This window comes from Ovis aries, chromosome 16 (assembly GCF_016772045.2).
Source record: "Ovis aries strain OAR_USU_Benz2616 breed Rambouillet chromosome 16, ARS-UI_Ramb_v3.0, whole genome shotgun sequence".
Classification (NCBI taxonomy): domain Eukaryota; kingdom Metazoa; phylum Chordata; class Mammalia; order Artiodactyla; family Bovidae; genus Ovis; species Ovis aries.
This window is the reverse complement of record NC_056069.1, coordinates 38,384,697-38,403,364: the sequence shown is the minus strand read 5'-3', so window position 1 is coordinate 38,403,364 and position 18,668 is coordinate 38,384,697. Positions and strand designations below refer to the sequence as shown.

The 18,668-nt window shown below is 45.1% G+C and overlaps 1 protein-coding gene across 9 annotated transcripts in view; it reads right to left on the bottom strand.

Annotated features, from left to right (window-relative positions):
* CAPSL (calcyphosine like) overlaps positions 1–18,668 on the bottom strand; it is a 37,239-nt gene that overhangs the window by 9,059 nt on the left and 9,512 nt on the right. For 5 of the 9 annotated variants that reach the window (XR_006056532.2, XM_027980119.3, XM_027980120.3 and 2 more), the window contains exons 2-4: positions 8,745–8,881; positions 5,234–5,411; positions 4,745–4,954 (exon numbers count right to left, since the gene is read on the bottom strand). Coding sequence is in view for 7 of the 9 variants with exons in the window: in XM_027980119.3 (XP_027835920.1) it covers positions 4,745–4,954; positions 5,234–5,411; positions 8,745–8,881 (525 nt within the window). In the remaining 2 variants the exon portion in view is untranslated. Of the gene's footprint in view, positions 1–17; positions 108–4,744; positions 4,955–5,233; positions 5,412–8,744; positions 8,882–18,668 lie in introns of those variants that run through there. The other 4 variants (XR_006056533.2, XM_042233870.2, XM_012097071.5 and 1 more) reach the window with 2 other exon arrangements.

The window sequence follows — 18,668 nt, the reverse complement described above, 5'->3', positions numbered from 1 at the left end:
AAAGCTTTGCTTCTCACCATTTCAGTTGAGGCACATCTCCAGGACCTGTAAATGGGAGGGAAATTTCAGTCAAGTAGACTTCTTAGTGACACCACTGAGGAATAGATCTAGAAAAAGAGAAAAGACGAGGTTGGGAATGGCCATGAGGGAGTGGCCAAGGAGAATAAAGGAAGAAAGTCTCGAAAATTTCCAAACCAGCCTAAATGGAAAGTGAGATGCAGGTCTCATCTTCCTATAAGAGCAGAAGCCCATGTGTCCTGGTAAGTGAGACTGAAAGTCAGAATAAGAAACATGTGTTCTTTAATCACAGTGAATACCGTCTTTCTGTGACATGTCCCCTCATGTTCTCGTGTCAAGACAAGACATGTTTTTTAACCTTTAAAAATGGAGCTCCATCCTACAGATAAGGAAAGAGATTTCTTGTTAAACACTCCTTGGCTTCATGCCTTTTTAAGATACATATGATTCATTTCAGGCATAGAGTAAGTTCTAAAAGATCCCCCTACTCCATCCCCGCTTGGGTTCTCTCTCTTTCCATGCCTGTTTCAACTAATATGTTTACTTATGCTAAGATTTTACTTTCCTTTCCTTTAAGAGAGAAGACATGCAGTTACCAATGTATTTTTTAAAAGGTACACATGACAAGTGCACTCTAATTCAACTGTATTAGCAGACACAATTAGTTGGCTCAGGGAAATAATTGTTTTTTGGTTTGATCTCTATGACCAGTGAATTTAGCCCCAAGTACAGACCAGCTTATATGGGAGGACACAAGACACAGTAATGATGGTTGTCTGGGAAAGTTAGCACTTTTCCAGTTAGCACTCAAATTTCAGTGTCATGAGGGATTGAAAACATCACAAAAAGTGAAATCCATAAATAATTCAAAACCCTTTCTAGTCCCTACTCTTCTCTCACCAAGTCTCGGGGAACATTCTTATCTCTTCCAAGTGGTAGGTAGTTAGAATAGGAAACAGGAGTCCAGAATGACTGTGGCTAAAAGACAAGGAAGGGAAAAGCCCGCAAAAACAGAACAAAGAAAGGTCACAGAAGTTCCGAGGACCTGAATGAGGACCTCAGGTAGAATAAACAGCACTCCCGGCTAGCCCAATTTACATAGGGCAGGGGGAGGAGAAAACATACAAAAAGAGGAGCCAAAGGGCGCTCTCTCGCTCTCTCTCTCTCTCTCTCTCTCTCTCTCCCTCCCTCCCTCCATGCGCACTGGCATGCTCCTCCACTCTCTTCTCTTTGCGTCTTTGGGTTGGCATGCCCTCACGCCTCGAGGATGGATTCTCCTGCTATCTTCTAAACAAAATAGAGCTGTAACACTGATTTGTCTAAGAGCTATAACACAGTTTGTCCAAGATCCGAGAGCTGTGACGCTGAGGGCTTTAATGTCTGTCGCTCCAAATCTTTGTCATGAGGAGACAGAACCAAGGAGCATACACTCGCCTGACACAAGAATCATGAGTTGACTGACCCACTTGCATTTTGTGCTGAAATTATAAGGGAACAGAGAAAAAAGTCATAGGATTCATCCTTGTCTCCTTCTCTTCTCCCCTTCTCTCTCTTCCTCCTGCCTCTCTGCTTCCTCCCCACCCCATAAAAGAGTAAAAAGCAGTAGGAAGAAAGACGTTGAGTGGAGCTAGTAACTGAGCTGTGTCTATCAATGCCTGGAAGTAGAAATAAAGAATACATGTGCGAGAGCTTTTGTTAAAAATTATAGAGTACCATTAATGTGCTCCTTTCTTGAGTTTCTTTATTTCTGGCCTGCTTTGCATTCCCCAGTTCTCCAGCTTTCAGCTCCATCTGGAGTTCCTTTATAGCAACAGCTCTTTGTTCATTTAAAATGTGACTCAATGTAGAAAAGTCTGAATCATGCATCAGGTTTAAGAAATATTTTCATTACTCCTATTAAATGGAATATCCCTGGAAAGTCCTTGGCACGTCTGAGCGATAATAAGTGCTCAATAAATACTATTCAGATTATAATTATGCTAAGTGAAGTTTCTGTGCATAATATGTGCATGTGTGCAGGCTAAGTCACTTCAGTCATGTCCAATTCTTTGTGACCCTATGACTGTAGCCCACCAGGTGCCTCTCTCCATGGGATTCTCCAGGCAAGAATACTGGAGTGAGTGGGTTGCCATTTCCTCCTCCAGGGTGTGCATAATAGATTTAGTCATTAAATCAGGCATTTCTGAATCTTTGAGAGGCAAAGATCTTGAATACTAATGTGAATAAGAGTCATTTGGGACACTTGTTAAAACTATAAATCCTTGTGTCCCCCTCTTTAAAAACAATCAGACTCTGCAGTTCTTCAGGGCCTCCAGCAATCTGCATGAATAATTCATTCCCTGGATGATGAGCACTCAGAGAGCTGGGGCTTTATGCAGAGTCTGTGAAATTCAGGTGACATCAAATGCTATAACCGCTAAAAACCCCAATAACCCTTACTTTGAGTATTTGAGAACCTACTGTGGCTTGTGAAGATAAATGTCAGAAGAAACGGGGTGGGAACTTGAAATCAGCTGAATCACAACAACTGGCTATTCTGACTTGGGTTAGAGAAAAGGGCAGCTGAGGTTTCCCCTGGCAAAGGGGAGGAACCACCTGCAGAAGAGGGGTAGATACAAGCTGGGACCCCGCATCAAGATGGGCTAATTTGGGGAAATGACAGTTGACTATTTTTCCACTGCCATCTCAGAGATCAAAGGCCAGCCTCAGGGGAAGAAAACACGGTTCTGCTGTTTCTGTCTGCACTCATTTGACTGCCCAACAGAATCTAGGCTCCTTTTAAAAATACACTTCTGCAATCACTTCAGGCTAAAATGGAGGACATTTCTCTGCCCCTGGCAGGAAAATGTCAGCAGAAATGACATAAAGATCTCCCTCCCCTTGGTCATAGGGCTCACCATGAAGTTTCACAGGAAAAAAAAAAATGGGGGGGAAATTCCCTTTAGGACAGGAAGGCTTGTTTCCTCTCCCTAGCTCCAGCATCTCCACTTCCAGCCCACTGCCACACTAAGCCTTCCTGTGTGGCAAAGAGGTCAGGAGTCACTGTCCCCAGGGTCCTGCTGCCCCAGCCACACAGGGAACTCCCTTCCCCATCACCTTAAACCTTCAGGGCATCTCAGAGTAGAACTGATCCTGGGTCAAAAATCCCATTTCTGGATGTTGATAAAAGACAGATGACATTCTATCTTGGACTTCTCTGGTGGCTCAGATGGTAAAGAAAGAAAGAAAGATTAGTCACTTAATCATGTCCAACTGTTTGTGACCCCACGGACTGTAGCCTGCAAGGCTCCTCTTTCCATAGGATTCTTCAGGCAAGAATACTGGAGTGGGTTGCCATTCCCTACTCCAGCAGATGTCAAAGACTATGCCTGCAAGGCAGAAAATCCAGATTCCAACCCTGGGCTGGGAAGATCCCCTGGAGAAGTGAATGGCACCAACTCCAATATTCTTGCCTGGAGAATCCCAAGGACAAAGGAGCCTAGTGAGTTACAGTCCATGGATTCGCAAAGAGTCAGACATGACAAGTGACTACCACTTTCAGTTTTCTTTCCTTCTGTCAGGGGAATTTCCTCAGGTCTGTCTCATCACAACAAAAATTTGAAGCAACGGACGGTAAAGCCCTCGCTGCATCACAACTCTTGGACAGTGTTATAGCTCCGTGTTACAGCTCAGTTTTATTTAAAAAATAAAGAAAAATATATCCTCAAGGTGTGAGGGCATGCCAACCCAAAAAACATGCAGAGAAGAGAGAGAGTGCACGCGCGCATGCATGCATGCATGCAGGAGAGAGACCGCCGGCCCTTTGGCTCCTCTTTTTATATGCTTTTTCCCTCCCCTTGGGCCTGCCCTGTGTGAACTGGGCTAGCCAGGAGCACTGTTTGTTCTACCTGAGGTCCTCACTCCTGTCCTCAGACCTTCCTTTGTTCTATTTTCGGGGGCTTTTCCCTTTCTTGTCTTTTAGCCACCACCATTCTGGACTCCTTTTTCCTATTCTAGCTACCTAACAATTCCATCTCAGTTTAAATACAGTTATGGAAACAGTATTCCTTATCCTACCAAGCAACATGTTTTGTCACTTGACGACATGAGTTATTGGAAATGAGTGGTTGCTTTTGTCCTTAAGTTCACCGGAGTTTAGAAATATAAGTTCATCTCAAAGCCCACAAAAGATTAAATCAGAGTGAATTCTGTTATCTGGCATTCCCTTAATGAACGCTTCCCTGAAATGACATTTTCATGTAGCGAAGTGTGATGACAAACGATGCTCAGGAGTAAGTGTGAAAAGGCAGGCAGCATCCCGAGACGCCTTATGAACCATCTTCCCCAAAGCTGAATTATGGTCTCATTTCGAAGTTAAATATGTATTATCATCAAGTTCGCTGAAATTAGGCTGTGTATGGTAAATATGGCAATCGAGAAACAGAACATTTAACCAAAACGCCACAGTCTTCAAATGATGGATATTTAGCTGTATGTGGCTCCCCTACAAATATATGTGCACACACACACACATTTTTACTACTTTTGTTCTAAGCTTTCTAGATAGTCACCAAGAAAACATTTTACTTCTATTTATAAAATATATATATACATACATACATACATACATATATATATATATATATATATATATATATATATGGTATTAGTATTTTTAAGGCTTGGGGCCCATTTCCCATTTATAATTACAGAAATAAATTCCACTAGATTAAGCTCTTTCACTCACCACTCCATCTTTGTCATAGGGTGAGTCAAAGTTATCCAGAAATTTCCGGAACACTTGCTCCTCCGTCCATTCACCATTCTGGTACTTCGGATGGTGTTTTGCATTGTACACCTCTCGAAGGTCTTCAATTGTTATCACACCATCTCCAGTCTTGTCTAGCTTTCTAAAAGCTTGCATAATCACCTCTTTTCTGGCTCTGGACATTGGAGGCTAGAAACATAGGGGAAAAGCCACGTACACAAGTCGATGAGCTTTCCTTGTATCATCTGCAGTGGAATATTTGATACCTCTCAATGACGTGCAGTTGCAATTGTGTGCCTTTCAATGATGTGCATTGTGACTGCTCCAGAAAATCCCTAAGCCTGTATTGTCTCCTGCCCATCTCCTCCGTTGTGTGCTATCAGCTTCCGAAAACCAAGTCTCACATAGCCAGTCCAAACCACGTGAAAGCTAAACCCAGCGGATACAGTGATTCGTGGGACCACTTACTCTTAATGTGAGAAGAAATTCATTGAAGTCTATTGTTCCGTTTCCATCTTTATCAAACCTCCGGAAAAGCTCTTCTGCCTCCTCCTTTTCCATGACCACAGCATAATCATTTAACCCTTTAACAAATTCTTTGAAATCAAGGGTTCGGTTGTTATTGTCATCCATTATTCGAAACACTCTGAAGATAATATACACATACAAAAAGGAAGAAAAAACACAAAGAACAAGATATAAGAATAAAAATTCAAAGAGAAAGCCACTCTCAAGGTTTTTTGAAGTAAAGACAAAAGTCTTAGGTTCTTCTCTGGTGAGCTTCTTCCCAGCCCCTCAGAAAAGAAAACAAACATTTAAAAATACACTGTGTGCTCTAATTATATGACATTCTGAAAATGCCAGAACTGTAAAGGTGGTTTAAAAAAAAATGCAGGGAAGGGGAGAGAGATTGGGGAAGCCCAGAGATTTGGGGCAGTGATATTTCTCTACATGACACTAGAGTGGAAGACACATGACATGCATTTGCTAAAGCCCACAGAAACTCACAGCACAGAGTGAGCCTTGATGTGTACATTTTAAACATTGTTTAGCACTTCAGGGAATTCCAGGAAGGAATACAGATTGTGCTGAGAGAATTCAACTGTTTTATAAAAGTGTGAGACCATCTCACTGAAGAGGGATGGAAAGACGAAAGTGCTAACTTCAGTAACTCTGGAAATGAGTAGAGTTCATAAGACTGAAGACAAAATGAGCTACATATAACCTCTGTACTCCAGTTGATAAAGATATTTCTCGTGGAGATACAACTTGACAATTTCCATGTTGCTATATGGGTACCCTGGATCTGAACAATTAAAGGGAAAATGGGAGCTAAGCTTCTCACTGTTGGAGTGGGGATTTATAGATAAGCTAGGACAGGAGGCTAGAATGATCTGATCAGTAAGGATTGAGTTGGAGACATCAGTAGGAACTCACCTTTAGCTTCATATAAACATAGATGAATACATATAAAATATTTACAGATATGTACATAGAGAGAGGAGTTAGCCTATACACCTGTATCTCCTTGTTCTGTCAGTTAAGAGAATCTAGAAGTAACACCTCAGTAAGAACAAAAACATCTAGAGTCTAGATATTGGTTTATAATACAATTCTCCAATAAAAGGAAATGAGCTTCTTGGAGAAATGTCTGATTTTAGAACTGGGGCAGAAAGATATGCAAGATAAGCTTGGAGTATCTTATACCAAAAAGTAAAGAAGTGCTCAAAGAAACTCTGCATTGATGGAAATACATCAAACAAACACAGAAGAGCTCCACCAAAAGAGCTCCAAAGGCCAAAACTGAAACAATTTGAACAATAAAAGTGTTGGGTTATAACCCAAAGTATAAAATACATATCCATGAGTTACTAATGGTTTAAATAAATGCTTGAATAAGTAGATTAATGTGGGAGAAAACATAAATTTCTCTTGCCAAATTTCAAATAAATTATGCTCATACTCTGTCCTGAAGGAGGAAACCATGCTCCCCAGGCCCTAAGTGGGGCTCTACATAGATACTTCCCTTTGAAGAGTCCAATGTGGAGAGGCAGAGGGGAAAGCAAGTTTACAGAGGAGAAAGCAGGCACTGTCTCAGCCAGGAGACCAAGATCAAGGCCAATGGTGATAAGCCATTCTGATGGTTGGAGGAGGAAATGGCAACCCACTCCAGTACTCTTGCCTGGGAAATCTCATGGACAGAGGAGCCTGGAGGGCTACAGTCCATGGGGTCACAAAGAGTCAGACACAACTGAGAGACTAAACCACCATCACCCTCGTGTTGAGAGTACACATGCACCCTCGATTTGATGTGATGAGAACGTCACTTTACTTCTGCGGTCCTCAAAGAAACATAATCCCAGTCTAACAATAAGGAGAAAAGGGGGCTAAGGGGCAGCCAACCCTTGAGGAGAAATGTAGGGAAGGGCAAAACTAGCAAAGGGGAGGAGGCAGAGGGCACATTCACTCAGAAGGCCAAGGAGGAAACAGTGTTCACAGTAGACTGGTTCACAGTGGAAAGGCTGGTAGGGGCGTGGGGTGGAGGCGGCATAGACGGCAGGAGAGATTCAACTGAACGGGCCAGGGAGCAGTTGAGACAGTGGTTGTCATGAAGGGTCTACACTGAGGACAAGAATGTGGCCCCAGCGCAAAGGTGGAGGAAGGATTGATACAATGTTGAAGGAAGTGGGCTGGTCTTCCCATGGGATCGTGACAGCCTGGCCACCAGGATCCATCTGCCCACATCCTGAGCTTCTGACAGACCTGGGCTTGGTCCGAGAGTGGCGGACTGTTCAAAGTGACATTCCAGTGCTCAGTAACCTGTTGGAAAGCAAACCTCACAGCCACCAGATGGGATGTTGGAGTTCCCCAGCATGGCACTCTGTATGTCTCTAACACACAACTTCTCACACCAGGAAGACACCCGTCCTTGTGACTCTTGGTGTCCTGAGCTCTCCATGAACCCTGGAGAAGCCTTGCTCACCCATGAAAGCCCTGAGATAACGCGATGCACCACCCATGACAGGCACTCAGTTTAGTCTTTGGAAATAGGTAACCACCCTTAGGAGGAGGCACCCTTAGGAGGCTTACAATCTCTCTCCACTCAGGTTTCCCAGGCCTGAGGATTAATCCCATGATCAGAGGGTGGGGAACAGGAGCTGTTCTCCTGTGAAGCTGATGAATCCCTGGGTGCCAGGTGATTCCTGTGTCCCTGGAAGTGATGGAGACACGAAATCTGCAACTGCCTCTAAATCCCTATTGCTCCCTCCCTATTCTAATTCACTACCCCTCTTTTGGGGGAACTTTCAAATTTTACTCATGCCAAATGATTGATCCTAAGCTCAGTGAATACTTTAATAGCACATCCATTGCTTTCTCTGGACATACAGAGTCATTTCTCAGCCTCTCCTGAACCCTACTGAGAGCTTGAGGTCAGCAGAGGCAAACTATTACATTTAGCATGGATAAACAAGGTCCTACTGTAGACCAAAGGGAACTACATGCAAGTCTCCCGGGATAATTCAGCCCTACTGTCACTGCTTTAGGGACTGTCTCTCTCATTACCCTATTTGCTGTTGTTCAGTCGCTCAGTCATGTCTGACTCTTTGCCACCCCATGGACTGCAGCATGCCAGGCTCCTTTGTCCTTCACTGTCTCCCAGAGTTTGCTCAGATTCATGTCAATTGAGTCAATGATGCCATCCAACCATCTCATCCTCTGTCATCCCCTTCTAGTTGTCTCTAATACCTGGGCGTGCTTCTCCCTTCATTTTGATTTGCCCCAGTAGCTGCACTTAAGAACCAAAAATTGTCACAAGGGACCTCGGGGATCAATGCTTCCCAACTCTGCATTTTACAAAGGAGGAGCTGAGACCCAGGAGGAAGTGACTTGCCCGAGGGCCCATGGCTGGTCTCAGCCTCACTTGGCCATACTCTGCCTTTCTCCTTCATCTCCCTGCAGCCCACAGCCCGGGTCCTACCTGCCAAGCCCTTTGATGCCCGCTGAGCCCCTGGCCAGGCACTGCAGGCGGAGCCTCTCGATGGGGTCAGTGGCCACAGTGAGCTTCTTCTTGGCCTGGATTGCCATCTCTCGGTCGTGGCGTGCGGTCCCTGCCATCTGAGAGGGAATACACGCTGGTCAGTGGAGCTCATGCCTTCCCAAGTGCCTCTGGCTCAGTAGGGGGACCACAGCCTCACTGAGAAGGACGTTCATATCACACTCTCTCACCCACTTCCTGAGAACCATCTCAAACATCCCAGAACTTCCAGATTTCAGCTGCAACAACCATGTCCCGGCACATTTATTCCTGGCTTACCTAGTCCTGAGAACATCAGATCTCTGCAGCCTGGACAACAGTTTTAAATATACAGCCATCCCTGTTGATGATACACTTTCACCTCTCAGAAGCTCTCTTCCCATCACACAAAAATAAGTGTCATTTCTCCAAACACTTTTTGAGCCAATCTTACCTGCTTTATTCTTTTATCTAGAATTTTCCATATTCCCTTTGACTGCAGATTTAATATTCTCCTTTTGGGTCTAAAGATTAATTTTTGATGCCTCTGTCTTCATGGAGATTTTCAGTATTGGGCTTTGATGATTCCTACAAGTAATGAGTATGTTTTCCTGGGTTGACTGGGTTTCCCTGGTAGATCAGTGGTAAAGAACCTGCCTGCCAATGCAGGAGACATGGGTTCAGTCACTGGATTGGGAAGATCCCCTGGAGAAGGGAATGACAACCCACTCCAGTATTTTAACCTGGGAAATTCTGTGGACAGAGGAGCCTGGTGGGCTACAGTCCATGGGGTCACGAAGACTCGGACGTGACTGAATGACGAAGTACACATGAATGCCTGGATTGACTGGTTAGTGTCCATTAGCACCTAATAGGTTCTCAGGACAGAAAAAGGTAAATAGACTCTCTCTCCTGAACAATAGCTGTATCTTTTTTCTACAGTTTGCCTTTTGTGTTTTAAACATTCAGAAACAGGAGAGAGGGTGGCTGCAAGGAAGCACTCCACTTTTTAAGGTCCATGAGCAACGTACTAACTGTACTGACACTGCAGCCGGGCACTGAGAATCCATACAACCGTGGAAAAGCCACGGAGCTGGGAGCCTGGAGACCCAGGTTCTGAGCCTGACTGCAACCCACTCCTAGTGAGGTCTGAGCAAATCTTGGGGCCTCCGGTTCCTCCTCCTCTGTTAAATGAAAAGATTAGATTAAATGATCTTTAAATTTCAGCTCTGCTCCAAGAAACACTAATCTTCCTATGAGCCCATTGACCCAGTTAATTGGGGAGATTCTAGAAATTTCTTTTTCAGGACGAGCTGTGAATAAAAGGAACAAGAGAGCTTGATAGATATGCAAAAAAAGTAATAATAACATTCACAGTGCAGAAAATACTGGTGTTACAAGGGTACTGCCCTTGACTCAAATGCTCCCCTCTGCCCCCAGGCCCCCAGGTGCTGGAACTTCCTCCTTTCATCAGCAATGATGACCCTCTTGCCCTCCAGGGCTGCTCCCTCCAATACAACCCAGAAGGTCTCCCTGCAAAATTCTCAACCCAAAGGTTTGTATGTAGGGGACGAGCTGTATAGGAAATACCCAGTAGAGGCAAATCCATGGACAGAACACAGACGGGCTGCTGCCGAGGCCTGGGAGGGGGCCATGGGAGTGACTGTTTCATGGGACAGGCTTTCCTTCTGCAGTGCTGGCACTTGATACAGATGATGGCGGCACAACAGGGAGATTCAACCGTACATTTTCAAATGCCTGATTTTATCAGGTGTGGATTTCACCTCATTGTTTTGACACCCTATGAGCTAATTACTCCTATGATTCATATTTCACAGATAAAGAAACTGACGAGCACAAAAGTCAGGCAACTTGCCCAGCTCCCACCATCATCATGGCTCACAGAAATTCACACACCATCAGGACTGCAGAACCCCAAAAGGTCATCCAGTGCCCCACCTTCCTCTGGCGACATGGAAACTGGAGCTTGTTGGTTAAGGAACCTGCCCCCAAATCCCAGCCAACAGTGAAACTTGGGGCGTCAGCAGGGCTCCACCATCTTTGTGAATACTTTTTGTATAAAAGCATTTTAAAGTGCAATTTGATGGCCCCCAGGCAGAAGAGAGCAGGGTAGAGTCTAGGAAAACACCCCACCTGATCTGTCTTTGCAGACGTCCCTACCGAGTGACCCCACAAACAGTTACCTCCAGAATCTAAGCTGATATACCCAGGGAAAAATGACATTCTCTCCTGCCATCCAGCCTACCATGGTACTTCAAATGCCTGTGTTAACTAGCCTTTTTAATCATTTAATGACCCAGTTCATCAAGAAGTAGCTAATATTTGTGATATTTCAAATATCACATGTGATAGTTTCAAAAAGTAAAAGTGTTCGTTGCTGAGTCTATCCAACTCTTTGTGAACCTGTGGACTGTAGCTCACCAGGCTACTCTGTCCTGCGATTTTCCAGGCAAGAATACTGGAGAAGGTTGCCATTACCTTCTCCAAGGGATCTTCCTGACCCAGGGATCCAACCCAGGTCTGCTGCATTGCAAGCAGACTCTTCACTTTCTGAACCACCAGGGAGGCACCACTGGAGCAAATTACTCCAAGAAGCAAGCCCTTGATTGAACAGCTTAGAATCGTGAACTTGGAGTATTGAACTCCTCTAATTAGCAAGGCAGGAAACAAAATTTGCTAAGAACTGAGGGCTTTGGAAAATGGCAGGATGAGTCGAGTTTTGGTGAAGACCATACTCAAGCTTCTGAAGTCTGCATGAAGGTACCAGGGCAGAAGTCTGTTCCCAAACGTATTTCACCGGCATCACAGCACTGAACAAGCGTCCCTAACTCCAGACGACCCTCTCTCAGCCTGGAGGAGCCCGCGTGGGAACAAGAGAGCCCATCCAGCTGGGCCTGCGCGAAGCAAGAGGCTGCCCTCCGAAGCGCGTGACTGCAGCGCCACCTTGTGTTGGCATCGCGTCTGCGCCAGTTCTGTCCATTTCCTCAACAAATATCTAATAAGCTCTGGGCACTGGGCTAGGAGTCGGGCCGGAAGTGGGAAGACAGCTGAGCCAAGGGAACTCAGGAGATGCGGCTAAGCAGCCTTGGAGTGGGGCTTTCTCAGGATTTTTCAGAGGAGGTGAGGGTGGTAATCACCCAGGCCAGGGTCGTGGGAATGCGAGAAGCGAGAGAGCAGTTGTCTATTTCCCAAGTGCGAAGGCCAGAGTGAGGGGGAAAAAGAAAAGAAACGATGATAACTAGAGAAACAAAAGTATTTTAGTCTGATTGAAGACTAGGGGTGTCTGTAGTGGCGGGGGTGAGAAAGAGCCGTGGAGATCAGTCAGGGATTTGGGAAGGGGAAATTGGGAGAAAGATAAAACTGTGCAGGTGGGCAGGCATTATATCCCCTAGAGCCTCGGACACCATGGTAGTGAGTCTGGAGTCTGTCCTGAGGGGCAGGAGGCCACAAGTGTTTCAAGCGAGGGAGCAGCCGTTTGTACCACAGACCCCTCTGGATAAAGTGTGGGGAATGGACAGGAAGGTGGAACAGGCTGACTGTGGGAGGTGAAGCCAGACGGGCAACAACCAAATGAGAGCTCATGCTGCCAGGAAGGCGGTGTTGGCGGTGGGGGCAGAGAAGATAAAGAGATCCATCCAAGATGGAGAATAAGGGCCTACAGGCTGCGACGGGAGAAGGTCCCAGGCCCTACCCAGAGCTCTCCCTTGTAGCTTCACATCCCAAGCCCCATGGGGGCAGGCCTGGATATTTGGTGCACAGGATGAACCTCAGCAATACGTGAACCATGAACTTCCAGATGTTCAAGATGGTATTAGAAAAGGCAGAGGAACCAGAGATCAAATTGCCAACATCCGATGGATCACTGAAAAAGCAAGAGAGTTCCAGAAAAACATCTATTTCTGCTTTACTGACTATGCCAAAGCCTTTGACTGTGTGGATCACAATAAACTGTGGAAAATGCTGAAAGAGATGGGAATACCAGACCACCTGACCTGTCTCTTGAGAAACCTATATGCAGGAAAGAAAGCAACAGCTAGAACTGGACATGAAACAACAGACTGGTTCCAAATAGGAAAAGGAGTACATCAAGGCTGTATTTGTCAGCCTGCTTATTTAACTTCTATGCAGAGTACATCATGAGAAATGCTGGACTGGAAGAAGCACAAGCTGGAATCAAGATTGCCGAGAGAAATATCAATAACCTCAGATATGCAGATGATACCACCCTTATGGCAGAAAGTGAAGAACTAAAGAGCCTCTTGATGAAAGTGAAAGAGGAGAGTGAAAAAGTTGGCTTAAAGCTCAACATTCAGAAAACAAAGATCATGGCATCTGGTCCCATCACTTCATGGCAGATAGATGGGGAAACAGTGGAAACAGTGGCTGACTTTGTTTTTCTGGGCTCCAAAATCACTGCAGATGGTGATTGCAGCCATGAAATTAAAAGATGAGATGCTTACTCCTTGGAAAGAAATTTATGACCAACCTAGACAGCATATTAAAAAGAAGAGACATTACTTTGCCAACAAAGGTCTGTCTAATCAAGGCTATGGTTTTTCCAGTGGTCATGTATGGATGTGAGAATTGGACTATAAAGAAAGCTGAGTGCTGAAGAATTGATGCTTTTGAACTGTGGTGTTGGAGAAGACTCTTGAGAGTCCCTTGGACTGCAAGGAGATCCAGCCAGTCCATTCTGAAGGAGATCAGTCCTGGGTGTTCATTGGAAGGACTGATGTTGAAGCTGAAACTCCAATACTTTGGCCACCTGATGCGAAGAGCTGACTCATTGGAAAAGACCTTGATTTTGGGAAAGATTGAGGGCAGGAGGAGAAGGGGACGACAGAGGATGAGATGGCTGGATGGCATAACCGACTCGATGGACATGGGTTTGGGTGGACTCAGGGAGCTGGTGATGGACAGTGAGGCCTGGCCTGCTGCGATTCATGGGGTGGCAAAGAGTCGAACACGACTGAGCGACTGAACTGAACTGATGGATGGAGGCACATGCAGCAAAGCCAAAGGGGACTGGCCATGGTCACCATAGCTCCTGACATCAGACCCGGTTAAAGGCTCCGTCATCCCGCCGTCCTGAGACGCAGCTGCCTGCCACTAGCTAAGTAAGCTCTCTGCCTGCATTCCGGGAGCCTTTGTGGAATAGGTTACAGAAAGCTGAACATGCATGGAGGTCTGTCTCTTCATAATTCTCAGCAAGGTTCATGGAATCTCTCTTGCTGGATTCGGAGAAAAACTTGAAGAGAATCTTCAGGGATGAGAGAAATGCTCAAGTCCAGGGTTGCTCTTTATTGGGTTGTCTTTGGCGCCATCTAGTGGCATTGCAACCTCCCTTCCTGTGCCGGCTCTTTCTGTCTCTCTCTCTTTCTCTTCCCCTCCCTCCCTCTTTCTTCCCCGCCCCCCAACCCCCCATCTTATGCGGGGTTGTATGTATGCTAACAACCAACACCACAGGTGGATCTAGTTACAACAGATAGTGTTTGAGGGCAATAACTGGGGAAAATTGAACCATCTCTGCTGACTCCAATCTATTCAATTTACTGGTCATTACTACGTGGTAGATGGCAAAAATAACAGTGGTTCCTGAGGACGTTTCCCCATAGAAATTACTTCTCTAGAATAAATATTAGATCCCAGTGTGCAGAGTAGCCTAGCAGGTGGCTAGCATGTCCCCGTTCTGAGACTGAAAGACTTAAAACTTGAAGAGTCTTGGTTTCTGCAGTAAAGAGTGGGAAATCCCCAGAAAAATGTGTAATGACAGGTGTGTGTGTCTGTGTTGTTGACATTGTGAGAGTTCCCTTGTCTAATCCATCTGAGCTTTATTCAACTAAAAAGACCTTTAACATCTCTAGCTATGAGAGGAACTATGCTAATTCTACAGGTGATGTTATAGAGCTGTGGTTCCAGAGAAACATAATCTTGCCTCCCAGGGGACATCTGACGATGTTTGGAGACATTACTGGTTGTCACAACAGGGATAAGGGATGTCACTGGCATCTAGTGAGTAGAGGCCAGAGATGTCGCTCAGCGTATGAGAGCCCTTGACGATGAAGAATTCTCCAGTCCAAAATGTCAGTCGTGCTCGGGTGGAGAAGCCCCGCTGCAGAGAAAGACCTGGGACCAGCAGGGGTGCTGAGACCACCACTGAAAAATAGACATGCCCACCCTCCACCCCAAACATAGCATCTCTAGGTGTGAGTGCTGGGAAGCTGCATTTTCATGTTTCCAGGTGGCCTTTACTAACACATACCTAAGTTTGAGAAGCTCAGCTGTTAGTGACCAGGTCACTCTTTAGTGGCAGGAGCAAGACCTTGAGGGGAAAGGCTAGAGGCACAGTTATAACATAGCACAGTGGAGGATGCAAGCATGAAGCAAGGACAGGTATATTGACCATTATAACCAGGCCAGGGACAAGTCCTTGCTCAAAGCTTTGCACACATCAGCACGCTGACTCCCATGAAGGATTCTAGTGAATGGAAGTCCCTCACCTGAGAATGTGCCACGAGACAGAGGCAGAGTCAAGGCTGATGCCCACTTCTGTCACAGCCACCATGCGCAACAGGTAGGGCAAGGTACTGAGAAATCGCTTTGGGTACCCAGAGAAAGACCCTGACATGAGATGAGTGAGAGGCGAGGCTTCAAGGAAAAGATTCCTTGGAGAACTGGAAGGATCTCCCAGTAGAAGAGCACAGCGAACGGCAGGGCAGAGCAAAGCAGGACACTCATGGGTCCTAAAGAAGACCCCTCTGTCTCACCGTGGGGTCCGTCCTTGGGTTTTCAGTGCTAGAGTATCGATATTAAAGGTTCCGTGTAATTTCCTTCTGGTCGAGATGAACAATTTTTCTTAGTCTCTTCGTTTTGAAGTGGCTTCTCTGGTGGCTCAGACAATAAAGAATCCACCTCCAATGCAGAAAACCTGGGTCTGAACCCTGGGTTGGGAAGATCCCGTGGAGAAGGGCGTGACAACTCACTCCAGTATTCTTGCCTGGAAAATCCCTGTGGAAAGTGGAGCCAGGCAGGCTACAGTCCATGGGGTTGCAAAGTCGGACACGACTGAGCAACTAGCTCATTTTGGAGCCTTAGTGTTATTTATTTGTTAGTTTGCTTGTTTTAGTAAAATGATGTGTGAGGTGGTTTTTCCCACACAAATTATTTTTTAAATTATTTCTACAGTGTATGAATATATGAAACATCTGGTTTTGTTTGGATTGCCAACCTCCACATAAGATTTAATTTATTGCGATATTTAATCTCACCTGTAATGATATAAATACACTGTGGAAATAAAATGTCATTTAAGTCTGGCATCTTACCAAATTTTCTCTGCACAAAAATACATTTTCTCAAGATGTTTAAGATTCAGTGTTTCCGTTATTGTCAATATGCAGGTTTCCCTAAAGCCCATATCTGATAAGACATAGTCTTTTATTCTTTCTACTGACCTTTGGAATGTGAATTAATTCCTTATTTTAACATTTGTGATATGGCACAATTTAAGAAAAAGTATTTCACAAATATTATTGTTATAAAGTGTTTATGTCACACATTTTCTTGAAATTTCACTTTATAATCATTCAATCAGGGTTAAGATTAGGGCTAGGTGAGTTACATGCCTAGGGCACAATGTTTAAGTGAAGCGAAGTCGCTCAGTCATGTCCGACTCTTTGCAACCCATGGACTGTTGCCCACCAAGCTCCTCCGTCCATGGGATTCTCCAGGCAAGAATACTGGAGTGGGTTGCCATTTCCTTCTCCAATGTTTAAGAAGGCCCTCAAATCTCAGGATTGTACAGCCCTGAGTTTGCCCAGGGCTGAAAGTAAGAATCTCTTTAAATATTTTGCCCCAGAGAGCTACATCAACTCACCCTAGTCCTGGTCTTGAATGCAGCATATATTTATTGAACATCTATTGTGTGCGGCACAACAGCAGTGAATGAGACAACCAAGGTCTCTTACGGGAGTTCACATTCTTCAGGGTAGGTTTAACTTTGTTGAGTTTGAATCACAGTTGATTTTCTGGAATTGCCAACTGATTGATTCCAATCTTTCTCTGCTTATTTTGCTTTCAGTTAGGTGGCCCTGTCTCTCTGGCAAAGAGACTCAACTGAAAGTGCTGAGGGCTCTGGGAAAAATTTCCCATATCTTTTGCCTCCTCCTGCCTTAAACAAGAACGTGACATCAGGAGCTGTGGCAGCCTTTCTGTAATTGTGAGGAAAAGGCCAAGGGAATCACAAAGATATCAACCTAGAGCCCAAGCATCACTGAGCTACCAAACTGGTATAGCCAACTACTAGACTCCACCCTCCCATCATGTGAAAAATACAGCTTCTATTTGCTTAATCCAATGTTGATCAGGTTGTCTGTTACTTGAAGCCAAAAGTATTCCTAACTGATATATCTGGCAAAAGCTTATTCCTGCAGTGTTTGAATTGACCCTAGATTTCAAACTTTACCTGGCTAAAATAACAAGCAATCCAGTAGGAGAGCATTGGCTGCTCTGAGAACTGGGAGAAAACATAAAGTAAAATTCTTCTCTCAGAAGAATTTCATCAACACTTAGCAGCTGCTTCAGCATTTTTGGCTGTCAAGGAGAGTGGGGGGAAACTGCTTAGCATGATAGTCAAGGATTCATGTAACTACTACTGTTCATGGGGTTCTCTGGTTGGATGGCATCACCAACTCAATGGACATGAGTTTGAGCAAACTCTGGGAGATAGTGAAGGATGGAGAAGCCTGGCATGCTGCAGTCCATCAGCTCAGTTCAGTTGAGTCGCTCAGTCGTGCCCAACTCTTTGCGACCCCATGAATCACAACACGCCAGGCCTCCCTGTCCATCACCATCTCCCGGAGTTCACTCAGACTCAAGTCCATCGAGTCCGTGATGCCATCCAGCCATCTCATCCTCTATCGTCCCCTTCTCCTCCTGCCCCCAATCCCTCCCAGCATCAGAGTCTTTTCCAATGAGTCAACTCTTTGCATGAGGGGGCCAAAGTACTGGAGTTTCAGCTTTGGCATCATTCCTTCCAAAGAAATCCCAGGGCTGATCTCCTTCAGAATGGACTGGTTGGATCTCCTTGCAGTCCAAGGGACTCTCAAGGGTCTTCTCCAACACCACAGTTCAAAAGCATCAATTCTTCGGCCCTCAGCCTTCTTCACAGTCCAACTCTCACATCCATACATGACCACAGGAAAAACCATAGCCTTGACTAGACGGACCTTAGTCGGCAAAGTAATGTCTCTGCTTTTGAATATGATATCTAGGTTGGTCATAACTTTTCTTCCAAGGAGTAAGCGTCTTTTAATTTCATGGCTGCAGTTACCATCTGCAGTGATTTGGGAGCCCCAAAAAATAAAGTCTGACACTGTTTCCACTGTTTCCCCATCTATTTCCCATGAAGTGATGGGACCATGGGTCACAAAAAGTCAGACACAACTTAGCAAATGAACAGCAACAACAAGTAACTAACACAATGTAATATGAGCCCAGGTTTGATAGGCACAGAGGCACCAGGGTTAAGGGGTCCTTGTCATAATGAGTATCCCCTGGGAATCTCTAGAGGCAGGAGCTATCTTAACAGCAGTCTCCTGGTTCCTTCTCCATCTGACTCTTCCCCTCTGCTCTGTCTTGAGCCTCTGGGGTTTTACCAGGAAATTGCTTGCAATCTATTCTAGTCAGGCAACCTGCCAGATCTTAAAGAAGCAGAGTAAGAAAATATCTAAACTACCCAAAGGTAAGCAAGGCTTTGGCTGGATCTGTGTACAAAATGTAAATGAATCAAGGCATATTGGAAGTGGTCAAATAGGAGATGGCAAGAGTGAACATCGACATTTTAGGAATCAGTGAAATAAAATGGAG